The sequence below is a fragment of the Lingula anatina genome, chromosome 2 (assembly GCF_051362555.1).
Source record: "Lingula anatina isolate TDL-2025a chromosome 2, LinAna3.0, whole genome shotgun sequence".
NCBI lineage: Eukaryota > Metazoa > Brachiopoda > Lingulata > Lingulida > Lingulidae > Lingula > Lingula anatina.
The window spans coordinates 23,036,346-23,051,462 of record NC_141768.1 but is presented as its reverse complement, the minus strand read 5'-3'; the positions used below and the strand labels follow the sequence as shown (position 1 = coordinate 23,051,462).

General features: G+C 34.4%; 1 protein-coding gene across 1 annotated transcript; it reads right to left on the bottom strand.

Annotated features, from left to right (window-relative positions):
* Window positions 1-245: 245 nt before the first annotated feature.
* Window positions 246-15,038, bottom strand: LOC106164896 (growth factor receptor-bound protein 2). Its single transcript, XM_087003159.1, has 8 exons — window positions 14,732-15,038; window positions 13,493-13,590; window positions 9,716-9,853; window positions 9,156-9,354; window positions 8,334-8,530; window positions 4,404-4,541; window positions 3,333-3,495; window positions 246-2,403 (listed from the first exon to the last, which is right to left on the bottom strand). The coding sequence occupies exons 1-8, from the start codon at window positions 14,807-14,809 to the stop codon at window positions 2,227-2,229; spliced, it is 1,188 nt and encodes a 395-aa protein (XP_086859285.1). The 5' UTR covers window positions 14,810-15,038; the 3' UTR covers window positions 246-2,226.
* Between the last annotated feature and the right edge of the window lie 79 nt (window positions 15,039-15,117).

Here is a 15,117-nt window from a genome sequence, read left to right as displayed (position 1 = left end):
ATTGCACTGTGGTGGGTCTGTTGCTTTATGTTTTAATGCTTGCAATGTATCGTTTTCAAAATTCATGATCATGTAACAAAACAGTAATAGACTTTGTTTCTGTCACCTCTTGACTATATTCATCTCAAAGTTGGGATAATTTGTCAATTATCCCAGCTCTGGGTGGAATGCAGCCCAGAGGTGACCTCACCCGCAGGTGACCATACTAAGTTGTAGGCCCAGTCTAAAAAATAACAAAATCAATGTTAGTTCTATAGTTTTTTTTAATAATCTTATTATAAAGTAGACTCTATAAGCTTGTCTTATTGAAAATAATACACTAATGATGTAATGAAATCTTTAGGCTGAAAGCTTGCTAGTACAGCATTATAGCTCTTCCATTGAATTCATGAAATGTATAAAAGGCAAGTATAGATGACTATTGCCAAGCCTACTAACAATGTTTATCTGGTTTAAAAAAATAATAAGAAAGCAGTGTTTAACTGGTATTCAGCAAACAGACGTGACAAATTTAAGCTACCTTGGTACATAAACAAATACATGCAGCATTTTACTGAATGCATCTCTCCAACACCAAATGAAAAATAGCAGTCAAGCAGCTTTCTTATGTATTAAATGACTGCTATAATATAGCATACATCAGGCACTTGTCATCCTATTTATATCAGTAAAACGCAGCAGTGCACAGGTTTGGTTGGTCATAGCAAGCATGCAAAAGGAGTGTAGCGAAAAACCTCTCTCTCTCTCTCTCTCTATATATATATATATATGTATACATTGGGAGCTCTTGAGAGCATAACCAAAATAATCCAATGCCCAGCAATGTAATCATTTAGCTTGATTGCACTCCAATACAGGTCAAAATAAATCTGTTAATTATTACGATTTGTGGAAAGAAAAATTATATTTAAGAGCATCAAAAGCACTATCTACCAAAAAGTGAAAACATATATCCCAGAGATGAACACATGCCTGAACTGAGACTATCATTGACAGTTTTGATATTTAAACTCTGTAAATCAAATAAAGCAGGGTACCTCCCCAATGCACAGGTCTGTCCATGTTAACAATAACAAAAGTTGACATCTAGATATTCTCTTCCTGTGCCCCTCTTTTGAGCCAATGGACTCGATGGCATTGCACCATTTATTTCATTTAGTGTTACAATATAATACTTGCAACTTTTATCTTAGTAGCTGCAACAAAAATAGTGCAATATCTTTTTCTAAGAGTAGTAGTGATTTTTTTCTTAAAGGAGAAAAAAGCTACTAAAGGCTATTCAATATATGAATATTGTAATATAACAGTAAGTTACTGCAGATCAACATTATAAGACTGCAAATTTGTGTACAGAGCCATAAAGATATTCTCTTTGCATACAGAGCAAAACTTTACCAAAATATAATGCCTGCAAAATAGGTATTTTTATGTGAAAGCAAATCACAACAGCTATTTACACTCTTTCAATCTACCAAAAGGCAATATGTTGATCCTCAATTTTTTTCCTAATGTGAAAAACATTCCTGTATGTTAAAATTTTTTCCCCGTCTCAGGTTTATTTGGAGGAAAAAAAGGACAACCAAATTATAGGTATGTTGTTAGTTCTGTATCCCCAAACCAACTGAATTATTTAGAAATAATGCCTAAAAGATTTTTGATCTTAAACCTTGTATAAATAATGTCAACAACTGACAGAAGTCCCAAACAGGAATCGTTCCATTCTTAATTTCTCACAACAAAATTCTGACTCTCTGTTATTGTTTGACATGATATAATTATAAACCCTTTGAGCTCCCCTTCCCTTTCTAGGACAAAGGGGTGAATTCTGCATGAGGAAAAAAGACGCCCAAAGGCCAAAACAAGCATGTATTTGTTTCGTTTTATTAAAAAAAGTTTGGGCTGTTGTTGACATACAGAAAAAATACAATAAATAAATAAAAAGAGTGAGGGAAGGGAGGACTTATCAGCATTCTCCCCTGATTCACTGAGAAACCAACATAAATATCATGAAAATGACTTCATGCCCTACTGATTATCATTACAAAAACCATGGGACTGTCTTAAGTATTTGATAATACAAAAGCATACCCAAATATACAAATATTGAAAAATGCACAAAATACTGCATTTTTTCAAGGTTTTTTTTATTTGTTTGAGGCACAGGCAACACAAGCAGGTCCTTATCTTGTCCACTTCCAACACTTACAGCATGTTCATTTGTTATGATTATTTCTTTGGAGCAGCTACATAAGTTGCAGGAAATAGTCCAAATTTTCCATTACATTCCCCTTTCCACCAGTTCTCATCCTCTTTAGAAAGTACTTTGATGATGTCCCCTTTAGAAAATTTTAACTCCTCTGGCTCCTCAGGAGTAAAGTCATACAGGGCTTCAACTACTGTATCCTTTGCAAGAAAAAAAAGAGAAAAAGTGAATAAGATTAAAAAATAAACAAGTGGTGTTAATAGTGTCCAACCGAATGGACAGTGGGTCTCTACCAATAAGTATTAATTTTCACAAATGTGGAAAAATTAAATACTAGACCCAAAAGTAAAAATGCAATGTTGCACAATTTCCAAGTGAAATGAGTGTCAGTCACTCAATGGGCTGGTCATGAGACAGGCCTGGATACTTGGTATCTGCATCAGTGCACTGTCCCAACTGGGGAAAAGATTTAGAGTGCATTCCCATAGATTTAGATCAATCCATCTAAAACGACCTAACTCGCTGGGGGTTAATTGATGTCAGCTGAGCACGCACGGTAGTTAATTACCCCCTTACAGCTTTGATTAGACAGGACAGACGCTTAAGCTGGCTAAGCTGACAGTAATCTAGTGAGACTCCCCACAGGGATAGATCGATCTAATATCTGTGGGAATGAGGTCTAAATCTCATTCCTCCTCTACTGTTCAGTGGCAGCTTCTCTTCTTGTTTGACCTATCATGTGACCTGTCCATCCAGGTCACCGACACTCATTTCCCTGTTGTAGACCAGTACACTGGATTGTTGGGTTACCACTGCTCATGTCTACTGGATGATTCAGCGTGTTTACTGTCTCAAATATTAATTTTGTTTCATACATTTCTGACAATGAAGAACAAATCTACAGTATAATCTTCAGCTTTCCACAAGCACATATTTCAAGGTCCTCAACACATTTTCATTAATAATAACCTTCTACTAAGTTTCTAATATAGTGACACAGTCACTTAAAAATGGTCCCCACATCCACAGCAAGGTGAAAATGACCCCAAAGTTTAAACATAAGAGAATTATTGCAATATGATTTAATAAATAAATAGAAAAAAAAAAAAAGAAAAAACATGGTACTTACTGTGGACAGCATGTCTTTGAGCTGAATTTTTTCTGTTCTACTGACTGAATTATTCCTGTGGTAATTCACAAGCTGATTCAAGGAATCAAATTTTACAACCCATAGAAAATATTTGCCACTGCCATCTCGTAATACTTTGAAATGCTGTACAGCATCACCCCATCTGAAAAAACCAGAGGAAGAGAATGATCAGTCAAATACGGTAACACTTCATTTAAAGAGATATATTTCAAAACACTATCTAAACCCTGTTTTGGATAAAATAATAATAATAATAATGGTGCAATACATGTAAATGCCCAAGGCTGATGGCTCAAATTCTCAAAATCTGCACAACTTTTAAAATGATAATAAGAATAATTATACAGAAAGACCTGGATTTTAATCCAATGGGCGTCTACATTTCTGGAAATCAGTATGTACATTTTCTAGATACATATCAAATTCAAAATCACATTTAGATTTGACAATATTTCCAATTCAAGTTCAACTTAAGTATTGTTGGCCGTAGGTCACCTTTAGTCTTACAGATGCATAACCTGAGAAGTAGAAAGTTGAAAAAGTTTTTTTTTTTTTTTTTGGTGAAAACTGGGTCAAAGAAGAAATTCAAGGTTACATTTGGATTACCCGTACATCTCTCCCATGTTTAATGATTCATGGCCAAAAAAATAGAGGAGTACAAGTGAGATTTTCAATAAGAGAGTTGTGGTGAATACATTGGTTGACGAAGCTAAGCTTTTAAACAATAGGTTTTCTGTTTTTGTACTTAATTTAAATATTTTCTGCCATACATACATAATCAAGCAGAGAAGCATGCTATATGGACATAAAATGGCTTAATAAGTTCCATTTTCAAAATTTACACTGGGTCGGATTACAAGTCTATAGTAAAAGAAGTAATGTGTGCATCTTTTTGCAACACTGACAGAGGCAGGTCTTCACTAGAACTGGTACGTTAAAAGATCTAATACTTCATATTCTCTTGCAACAGTGTCAGATACTGTAAGCCCCCCAAAATAATACTAATAATAACTTTGAGCAAATGGCAAATTTTTACATGAGTCCACTTACTTGACTGATAATGAAAAATCTCCTGGTGTGCTTTCACTGTCTCTTACCAGAAAAGCACCATCTGGTTGTTTAAATCCTTGTTCTTTTTTGAGTAAAAATTTTTCAGCCCCACTGCGTGTCATTTTTCCAACATACCAACTGTAAAAGAAAAAGATAAAATTCTTTGCAATGATACTGAAGAGAATAATTATGCTTCCTTCATGATATACACGCTTATACACAAAAATATATGAGGTCTGACTGAAAAGAAATGGAATTGGTGTCACAAACAATTCATCTACATTCCAAGCAACACAACATGGTTCTCCTTCAAAGTCATCAAGTCAAGTGCACTTTTTTGTACACTGTCATGCTCTTATGAACTGCTTAGTGGATTCTTCTGGGATGCTCTTTATCTCTTGATGTCCTGAAGGCTTATAATACAGGTCCTATCTTTGGCCCCCAGGTATAAAGTAAAAAGTCACATAAACCAAGATCAGGTAAAAAAAGAAAATGTTTAAGTGCAGCAGTCTTCGTCTCAAACATTGTGAGCTGATGCACTGCCATATATGAAGCAGCCACAACTTGTCCTCCCATAAACTGACGAATTCTCAATTTTTCTGGAGCACTGAGCCAAACAAACATGGCAGAAGCCCTTTGTAAACTTTCTTTTTCATGACCAGCTTACTAGCAATCATTTGACCCGTCAACCAACAGCAACAAGACAACTGCCTTTTCCTGCTTAACAATGAACTCACTTCTGATTGCCTGGTCTCTATGAACATCTAGCATCATTTTTGTGCGAGACATGTGCATGACAGATTTGTAAAAAACAAAAATCCTGAAAACGTTGCTTGCAATTTCTCATTGCATTTTGACCTTATGAAAAATGATCGAATTGAAGAATGAAAATCCTTAACTGGAGCATAATCCTGAAAACTTTCGCCCATGTATGTGTATGTGACATGGTTGTTATTTCCATACACGCATGAAGGCATTTGTGTTTGTGGCAATTTTCCCTGACCAAATAAAAAAATTCAGAACAATTTATGGTTTGTTGTATATCATTTGTTCCTCAGTGCTCATACCTGAAGGAACTGAAAATAAGGCATAGACTAAGTATTTGAAAAATAGTGGCTACAGAATACAAAGATTACAGTTATATCCTCCTATGATAGCTTGTTAGTTTATCACATTATCAGCAAATCCACTTTTTTTTTTTTTTTTTGACAATTTTTAACACAGAACACAAAGTTTAGTTTCTTTTAAGACAAGTTTTCTAAGTAAATGATTGGATTATACGGTACAAGTCTTGATATATGTTTACCTCTCACTGTCACAATTTTTTTCCTACCAGGGAGGGGAAGTAATTAAAGTTATTTTAATATTACCACTTACGCAAGTGATAACCTTTTTGGCCAGTCGATCCTCTGCATAAAAGATAGGCTCATGCTAACATAATTTTTTCACCTTGTGCTAAGCCTCCAAACCGATTTGAAATTAAAAGATTAACATTCACCCACAATATTTTGAGATATCAACAAAATACTAAGTAATGTTCAGTTTGTATGTTTAATACTTTTATTATAATAAGAGAGACTCAACAAGCTATTTTTTCTGAAAATAATATATACAAATGTGTTGTAGTTGAAATCTGCAGGCTGAAAGGCAAGCAGTACAGCATTGCAGCTCTTTCATTAAATTCTTCTTAATTTCACACTTCATATAAAAGCAATAATAGAAAAATTTTGCCAAGCCTGCTTACTATATGCATGATCTCTTAAAGTAATGTTCAACTAGTATTTAATCATGATATTAACTTGGACACACAAACAAATCTACACACTGTATTATGTATATTTCTCTGGTAAACCTCCTTTACACTAGACGGCCTCCTTTCTGCATCCTTTGTGCGATCATGAAACTTGCCAGGTCGCTGTTGGACGCTCAAAAAATGCACGGTGATCAGATGTAGTGTGTTTAAGCATCACTGAGAAAACTGGTCAACGCAAAGTTTTGAGCATATTCAAAACAATCTAGCAGGAGGCAGAAAGATTTAGAATGGTCTCCACTAACCACCGATGAAGGTACAGAGAATGCAATGAGGATGCTCAAATCGCAATGAGCGCTGTAGGTTGCACAGAGGGCGCACAAGAGACGCAGAAGTATTTACACTTTGGCGACCATTGAGTGTCATGGTCACATTTTTTATTGTAGAAGATAGGCACAAAAGATGCTGTCTAGTGTGAAGGGGGCTGTACCAAATCAAACAAAGCAGCTTAATTGATATTTTTTGATAAGATTTACTAGTGTAGAATGCCATGCAATGTGATCATTAAGCTTAATTGTATACAAGTACAGGTCAAATAAATCTGTGAATTGTCCTGATTTGTCAAGGGGAGAGGAAAGGCCCACCTAAGCAACATACACTACATTCAATAGCTCCAAGGCATTGTCTATGCTAAGTGAGAACAAGCTTCTCACATGAAAATGTGCCCTGGGATTATCTCTGATACAGTACTAAACACTGTGTAAATTTAAGACCAGTACCTCCCCAATAACAAAAGCCAAAGCCCAGATCTTCTCTTCCTATGACCCTCTACAGAACCAATGAACTCCATGGCCTCACCTCATTTCATTTGAGAACATAATACTACCAACTTGGTATTCACAACAATACCTATTTTACAACAGTAGAGGGAAATCTTGTTTAAAGCAGATAAAAGCTACAAAAATTCTATATATAAATATTGAAATATATTAGTAAGTTAATGCAGATCATCACCAATAGTCTGCAAACGTGTATAAAGCAATTAATACATTTCATCTGCTAATCTATAATATTTTACCAAAATAAAATGCCTGCAAAATTGGTACTTCGCTGTGAAAGCACATATTACAAAGACAATCTACTCTTTCATTTTACCATAAGGCTCTTGTAAGTACAAGCACTGTCTAGTTTTTTTTTCTATACACATTTTCTGGAGAAAAAATTGATCCGAAATGTGAACTTACAAAGCCACTTCTAAAATCCCACACCATGAATATAAATAATGAAATAATAAATAATGCTGAAATAAATTCTGACACACTTCATGGTAATCCGATTTATCATAACTGACAAAGCATTTTCCATTCTGTGATGCAATTTTACAAATCTTGTGGCTCTACCTCTCTACCTCCCCCTTCACATCAAAATGTTAGATTTTGCCCAAAGAAGAAAAAGATTCTTTGAGGCTGTCAGAAGTACTGTCTTACAATTCAAATTACTTTTCTTCAGCAGGTTTAAAGATGAGCCGTTGTAGCAAAAAATAAATAAAAATAATAATAATAATAATTGTAAGAAGAAAAAAAAAAAAAAAACAAAAATAAGTAATCAATGGAAGATCCACTTCCTTTTTATAAATTGATCAACTACTAACGTAACTAAACTATGTATTTCAAATCATGGGTTAACAAAGTATTCACCATAGAGGAAAGGGCAATGCAAAACAAAATTTCTTTGCTATTTGTCGAGTAGTTCACTACAAAATATAGACCTCATTAACTGGTATAAAAATGAATCGGCAATAAGCTTGTTTAATCTCTTACCAGATTTGAAATACACTAGAATGGTCAAGTAGGAACAGTTTTAATCCGCAGTTATTTTTAAAACTTTTTTCTATTAAAGTTTGTACTTCTATTTTTAAAGTTCATGTCTAACATAAGACTGAATAACAGGGAAAATGAGCACTGTAAGGAACCTACTTCTTCCTTCCTCAAATCAATAGGGTATCATTCCCCAGTTGTACTAAAATTGCAAAATTACATGAAATTAAATACGATGGGAAACTGCACTTAATGCCTTAAACTTAGGTCTTTTAAACACATTTATTTGTTCTGAGAACTGGCAACACAAGCAGTTCCTTATATTGCCCAATCCCTACAAAAGTACAGCTTGGTTATATTTCTTAATGTCTGTTAGCTTGTTTCTTTAAGGCATTCACATAAGTTGCAGGAAAGAGTCCAGATTGTCCATTACATTCTCCTTTCCACCAGTTGCAATCCACTTTAGAATGCACTTTGATGATGTCCCCTTTAGAAAATTTTAACTCCTCTGGCTCCTCAGGAGTGAAGTCATACAGAGCTTCGACTAACTCTTCTTCGTTCTATGAAACAAAAAGAAAAGTAGAACAATATATACAAGTTTTTTAGGGTCAAAATGACATGGGAAATATTCTTTATCTGTTAATATGTTTAATTAAAAAATACATTAGAGTACCCTAGAACAACTGGAAAAAGAAATCTTCAAATGTCCAATAGCACAACATGTGGAGTTCTCAAGACGTTTTCATGAAATATAACCACTACTTTCTAATATAGGGACAAAAAGTAACTAACATGACCCTCACTTCTACAGTTAAAATTAAAAGGTAAAGCAAATCCTACAAGGTTTTTAAAGCAACATCAAGAACAAAGTCAGAGACTTTCAAAGACTTTTGGAGCTCCAATTCAAGTTTTGTTCGAGGACTCCAAAAGTATCTTTTCTTTCTGTGAATGACTGTCTATATTCCAAATAAAAACTACAAAATTTGAAATAATCTTTGAACAAATTGCTTTCTGATCAAATTCATGTACTTTTCAAGAAAAATGGTGCAGTATGAGCTCTTTACAAGTTTTTTTCCAATTAATCAAAATTTATGGCACCTGGGCTATACTCTAGCACTTTTCAAGGCTGTATATGCCTTGCCCTACACTTCAAATTGGTTCTTACATGATTGACATGGTACTTACTGCAGACTTAGACGCATCCCTTTCTTTATTTCTACCTATATGTATCATGTCTTTGAGATAAATGGTACTTGATCTACTGACAGTTGTTGTCCTGTGGAATTTTACCAGCTCATTCAGGGAATCGTGTTTTTGAATCCACAGAAAATATTTGCCACAGCCGTCTCGCAATACTTTGAAATGCTGCACGCCATCTCCCCACCTAAAAAAAGTAGAAGAAAGTAATAATGATCACACAAATATGCTAATATATCAGAAACTTACAAGATATCTCTAACTTTTATGGGGCCATAAGTAGGAAAAGTTTACATTTGCTGCTTCTCCTGTGAAAATGCATTGATTACCCTTAGCCCATGTAGCTAAAAAGAGACCCTCAAGTGTAAATTCTCACAATACTATAAAAAAAGAGGTCTATGAAGTTCCTGAAAATAACCACAAACATATTTCATATACTATTGTCCTATTTTACCTTAAAATAAAGGTTAAATCCAAGACCAAAGTGAAATTGTCTTAAACCAGTTTCAGATCTTTTGTGCTAGTGGCATATTTCTGCATGAGCTTACTTGACTGATAATGAGAATTCTCCTGGTGAGCTTTCACTGAGCCTTATAAGAAAAGCACCATCCACTTGTTCAAATCCTTGATCTTTACGGAGTAACATCTTTTCAGCTTCAACACGCGGCATTTTTCCTACATACCAACTGTAAGAAAAACAAAGATCTTAATTTGAATCCATACAAATATTCAAATTATTCACTGATGTCATTTCTTTCTTCAAATTTGAAGAGTTAATAATCTATGACCCAACACTAGATACATCAACCCATTACTAATTATTCTAAAAGCCACACACATTAATTAATATTAATTAATGTAATAACTTGTCACATTTCACCTGCAATCTATGGATTTACAGTGCTTCATTCAAAAAGTATGAACAAGTCTCGTCTTTCAAAATTTGCAGACTTCTCTGTACATTACATAATGTCATGAAAGAGTATAAATTCAATTGTTGTTGCAATTTCAAATTGTAAAATTTCTTCTTTAATAAACTAGAAAATGAACTGATACAACAACCCTGTACAATTTGCCTTACTATGTATACATCAAGTCATTTCAACTACTACATGAGCCTCTGAAACTAATTTATGGGCAAACAGTTCTTTAAAAGACACAGACATGCTGAAACTGTCAGCTTAACCAGTCATGATCAACAAAATTTTCCAAGTCAATGTTAAAAAATCCTAGTTCAGCCGACCCAAAGAACCAGCAACAAATTTTAGAGCTGCCATTTACATTTTCTGAGTATGAATATAAATGAGTATTTTCACTAGTATTTCAATGTGATATTATAAATGATGAAAAAATTTGACCCAGCACTTTTTTTTCACTGCCAATCCACATGTCCAGCTATATTAAAAAAGTTTCAACATGTCTGAGACCTTCCCTGCTAATCCAATGACACACTGTTACAACCTCTATCAAGCTATACTTCAGACAATCAAATGCTTTAAACCAGTTAAAAACTTACAGTTCATTGCTTAACCTTTAGCACGCTGCAGACGAGTCATGCCACCTTTTGGGTATTCTCCCCTGTAGCTGCAGGCGCAATCTGTTGCCCTGTAAACGGTGCCAAGATGGCACTTCACAATTCCCCTGTGTTTCCATTTCAAAACATCGTCAAAAATCCGTTTTCAAGTGTCATCATTATTCACTTGACATAACAAGATAATGAATTTCTTAGAGTGACATCAGTTTTTTGTTGACCTAAATGAGAGACAATGCAACTGCTTCAAGAGGTAATATCAGTCTGGTGGATCAGGGTATAGTGCACCTTTCAGACACTAATAAAAGTAAGTCAACACACTGAGATTTAAAAATCTTTTTATTTTTTATCAGTCAAAACATGTTAGCAGAGAATAATGCATTCTTTGCACAACACAAAGGTTATGGCTCTCTAAAAATAGTCATGTTTTCATAATATTTGCTGTCTCAGAAAGAAAAAGGGAAGTGGCAGAGAAAATCACTCGAAAGGAAATGCAGTGTGCTAAAGGTTAAAAAGACGGTTCACAAACATAGTATCAAAAACAGATATATCAAATATGTTTAATATTCAAAATTAAATCAAATGCATGTTTTTTTCTCAGCTTAATGACTAATTGGTATTGTTGGTTACATGACCCAAAAAAAGAAAATGCTATGTATGAATCTAGATAGTCTCCAGATTTTGGGTAGATTCTTAAAGGTACATACAAACCGAGCATCGGTGGAGCATGGATTTCCAGTAACACATGTAAACCACTTCTACTAGATTCTTATATGACTCAAATAAATTCGACATGCCAAGGGATAAACTGAATAGATCACTTGATCAGCCATAAAAGACCTTTAGACTGCTACTTTCTTTAAATTTTTGGTTGTAAATTTAACCTACTTTCGTGACCTACTTTCCTGCCCCATTGACATACAGCTTAGAATGCCAGCAGAAATATCCGTCCAAACATCATTTTCGAGTAAAATTAAACAAATGCCTTTTGGTAATTCTCTTAGTTATACTTCTTGAAACTATATGCTGGCGTTTGGTTGGTTTTTGTGACAAAAAATTGACTTTGTATGCATCTTTAAGTTTGGTTGAAAATACACTTGTCCAATACAAACTGTGTATTCTCCTTTTGCCATATCATAATTTAATATTATTGTCAAAATGGAATCTTTTTAAAGTTTAAAGTTTTTAAAAAATTCATTTAAAGCTAGCTTTATTGATATCCACCTTTTAACTTGAGGGATTGAACCTTAAGGACACTTTCAAGGATAATATGCTTGGCAGAAAAATCTCAAACAGATTATATTTAAACATAGCCTATCTAAATAAGTGTTAAAACATTACAGTTTTATAAAATGTCACGGTTCGATAATTATAAAGGCAAAAAGAAAATATGGAATATACATTTATATATATATATATATAACAATGACAAATAAAAAACCCATGCAATGTAATAAACAAAACAAAATGTTCATCAAAGCAATCACTGCCTGAGTTTCAGAAGCGACATGAGCACTCTCTATTTTTAAATTCTTAGATACATGTCTGCTTGCCACATCGAAATTTCAGCATCATTAGATTGAAGTTCACCACACCAATCAGAAAACGTTAAATGGGCCCATAAACTGTGTCAAATGCCATTCTAAGAAACCGGAAAATCTGCATGACTAGATGGTAGTCTGCAACTGGCATCGTAAACTTCAATTACATGAGTGCCTGCATCTGACTTATCTGATAAATATACATATGCTGGTTTGAAAATAAAGAAGCAGGTACATGGTGAACCTGAATTTCAGGGTAAGCGAATTGACCATAATCTTTTACAGGGACCATAACAATGAATCACTGATTTGAGTGGTTTGCCTTTATCCTCTATCAGAAGCTTCTAAAGCAGGATGCAAGATTTAAGACCCTGTGGGAATACACCCCATCAGCTTGTCTGCTGTTATGTAATTACCCTGCTCCCCCCCCCCTCCCCCCAAATGGTGGCTCTGCAGCAGAGGATCCTTGCTGGGTTGGGTGTAATCACTCTGTTGGGCACTTTCAGCTTTAAACAGCTGGATCAATCCAACTTGGGGAGGGGGGATTCTCATTAAAATGCATTCATTGTAATCGTCTTAAATTGTCTTACACTCTTCCTTGAGTAGCTAAGTGGAGTAGGTATGTCAGACACTTAAGCTCATTTAAACGATTGCACTCAACGAGAATCTCCTGCAGATTTGGATCGATCCAGCTAGTACAATGGATTTATGTGAATAATACTGAAGTTTGAGGCCATGCTTGACTTGCATTGTACATAACATAGATGGGGACCTATGTATGAAAGCCTCCCTAATGACAAATACATAGGGTGTGTCTGACAAGAAATGCATTCCCATAGATCACATCAAATCCCACAGGGTCGGTGACAATAAATTTGTTACAGACTACTAGCAGGTGAAAGAGTAGTTAAGTCTCCATGAAAATGATTTTTTTTTTACTTTCTCTCCATTTTTACCTATATGGGAAGGAGATTTAGTATAGCCTTAAAAAAGGTAATAACCACATTGAAGACCAGATGATCCTCTGTGAGTAGGATAGGCTCATGGTAAGATTAATCATTCATCAAATGCTATGACCTAGATGCAACTGAAGAAAGTCAGAAATAACTTGTTTTTAATTTTGCCTATTCACCATTGTTTAGATTAAGTTTTCACTTGGAGAGTTCTTTTTCCAATATTCATTGAAATAAAATTCATTCAAGCATGTTCCCAGCTCAATGGTACTTTGGTTGTCTATGAACAATGATACTTACTTATGTTCTTTCATATCAATGTAATTGCTGGGAATATAGCCTTCCTTTCCATCTATCTCTGCTTTGTACCAGTTATGATCTTCTTCAATGCTTAAGATCTGAAATAAAAACAATAACTTCATTTAACAACAGACAATGTGATGAAAGATTTTTATGATACATTGATTCCAAAAACTTACATTGAAAAAAATTAACAATAACCCTCCTACCTGACAGTTCTAAAAGATACAATAAAGCAGCCAAATATGAAAGATTGATTTGATTTTTAATTTTGATCATACTTCTACAAAACCATACTTGTTTCTTTGTATGGGCGCAGTTTATATTTCGATGTAAGCAAAGAATTCATATTTCCTGAAGTTCAAATAATTTCAAAGCAGACTTTGTTAAACCTTTTATACCACAAAAACAAATGTGGGCAAGAGAACAAAATCTGAATCTATTTAGACTGAAGTGCAGTAAAAAGGGCAACTAAACCAGGTGAGTCAAACATTCTGAAATACCATATGTCTTTCGTATAACAAGGGTGCAGTAAATAAATAATTCTATCTGTTAATTAATGCTACTGTGGTTTGGCTTCCCACTTGTCTATTCATTGCCAAGGGCCTGCAAACAGGCAGAAAAACAAAACCTTACAAAAAATCACTCTTTCATACCATCTCCCACATCCATGTTTGGTGGTCACCGACTTTCAAAATAAGCAAGTACTATTCAAATGTATGTTCGTCTTTTATCTGTTCATAGTGATATTCCACATTTCTCATTTGAAATGTTCGCTCTTCCTAATCTCTATGTCTTCAATTATTTGTATAAATCCATAGTAATGATATACCTTACATGCTCAAGAATATCGCCATTTTAATAGTGCTAGGTCACTTGTCCTATTTCTGTTGATTTAGGAAATCCCCAAGCTTACAGTGTGTGCTGTATGAGCGCCTTTCTCTTTTAAAATTATGAATCCAGTCTCAAGGCTTATCATTATTTTAGGGTCTAACCTATTGTGAGTTAAAAGCAATGTCTAAAGTTATAACAAAAATATTTTTTACCCCCCAATAATACACTGTTAGTGCTAGCTGTAGCAGGGATTTAAAAACTTTTATCTACTAGTTGAATCAGCACTTCCGCCCGGAAGTTGCGACTCTTTTAGCGCAAGGTACATTTTATAGGAGTTAAAAGTAAAAGAAAATCTCATATTCTTTTACAACAAAAATTTGTGCTTAAAATCATGACGAAACGTACCTTAAGCAAGTTTCCCTTTTTAAATGTGAGCTCATCCTCTGCTGTCGCTTTGAAATCGTGTTTAGCTGTGGCCTCCATTTTGATTTCTAGAACAACGCTTCTGGTCAACTGTGTAGTCAGACAGATCTAAGTGGTTAAATATTATACCAATGTGAGTCTGTACGTCCTACTTTCTATGATGTTAACAGCTAACTGTGTTCCTTTAATGAATAAGTCAGTAAAACATATAGCGTAAAATCCTGGACAAAACTACCGATGTCACATCTTACTGCAAGTAGTGCACAGGTACTTTATATTCATTCGCACATGTACATTGTTTTTATTTTCGATTTGTCATTCATATTATATCATTTATTGTAAATGTTTTCAAAAAATACTATATTATG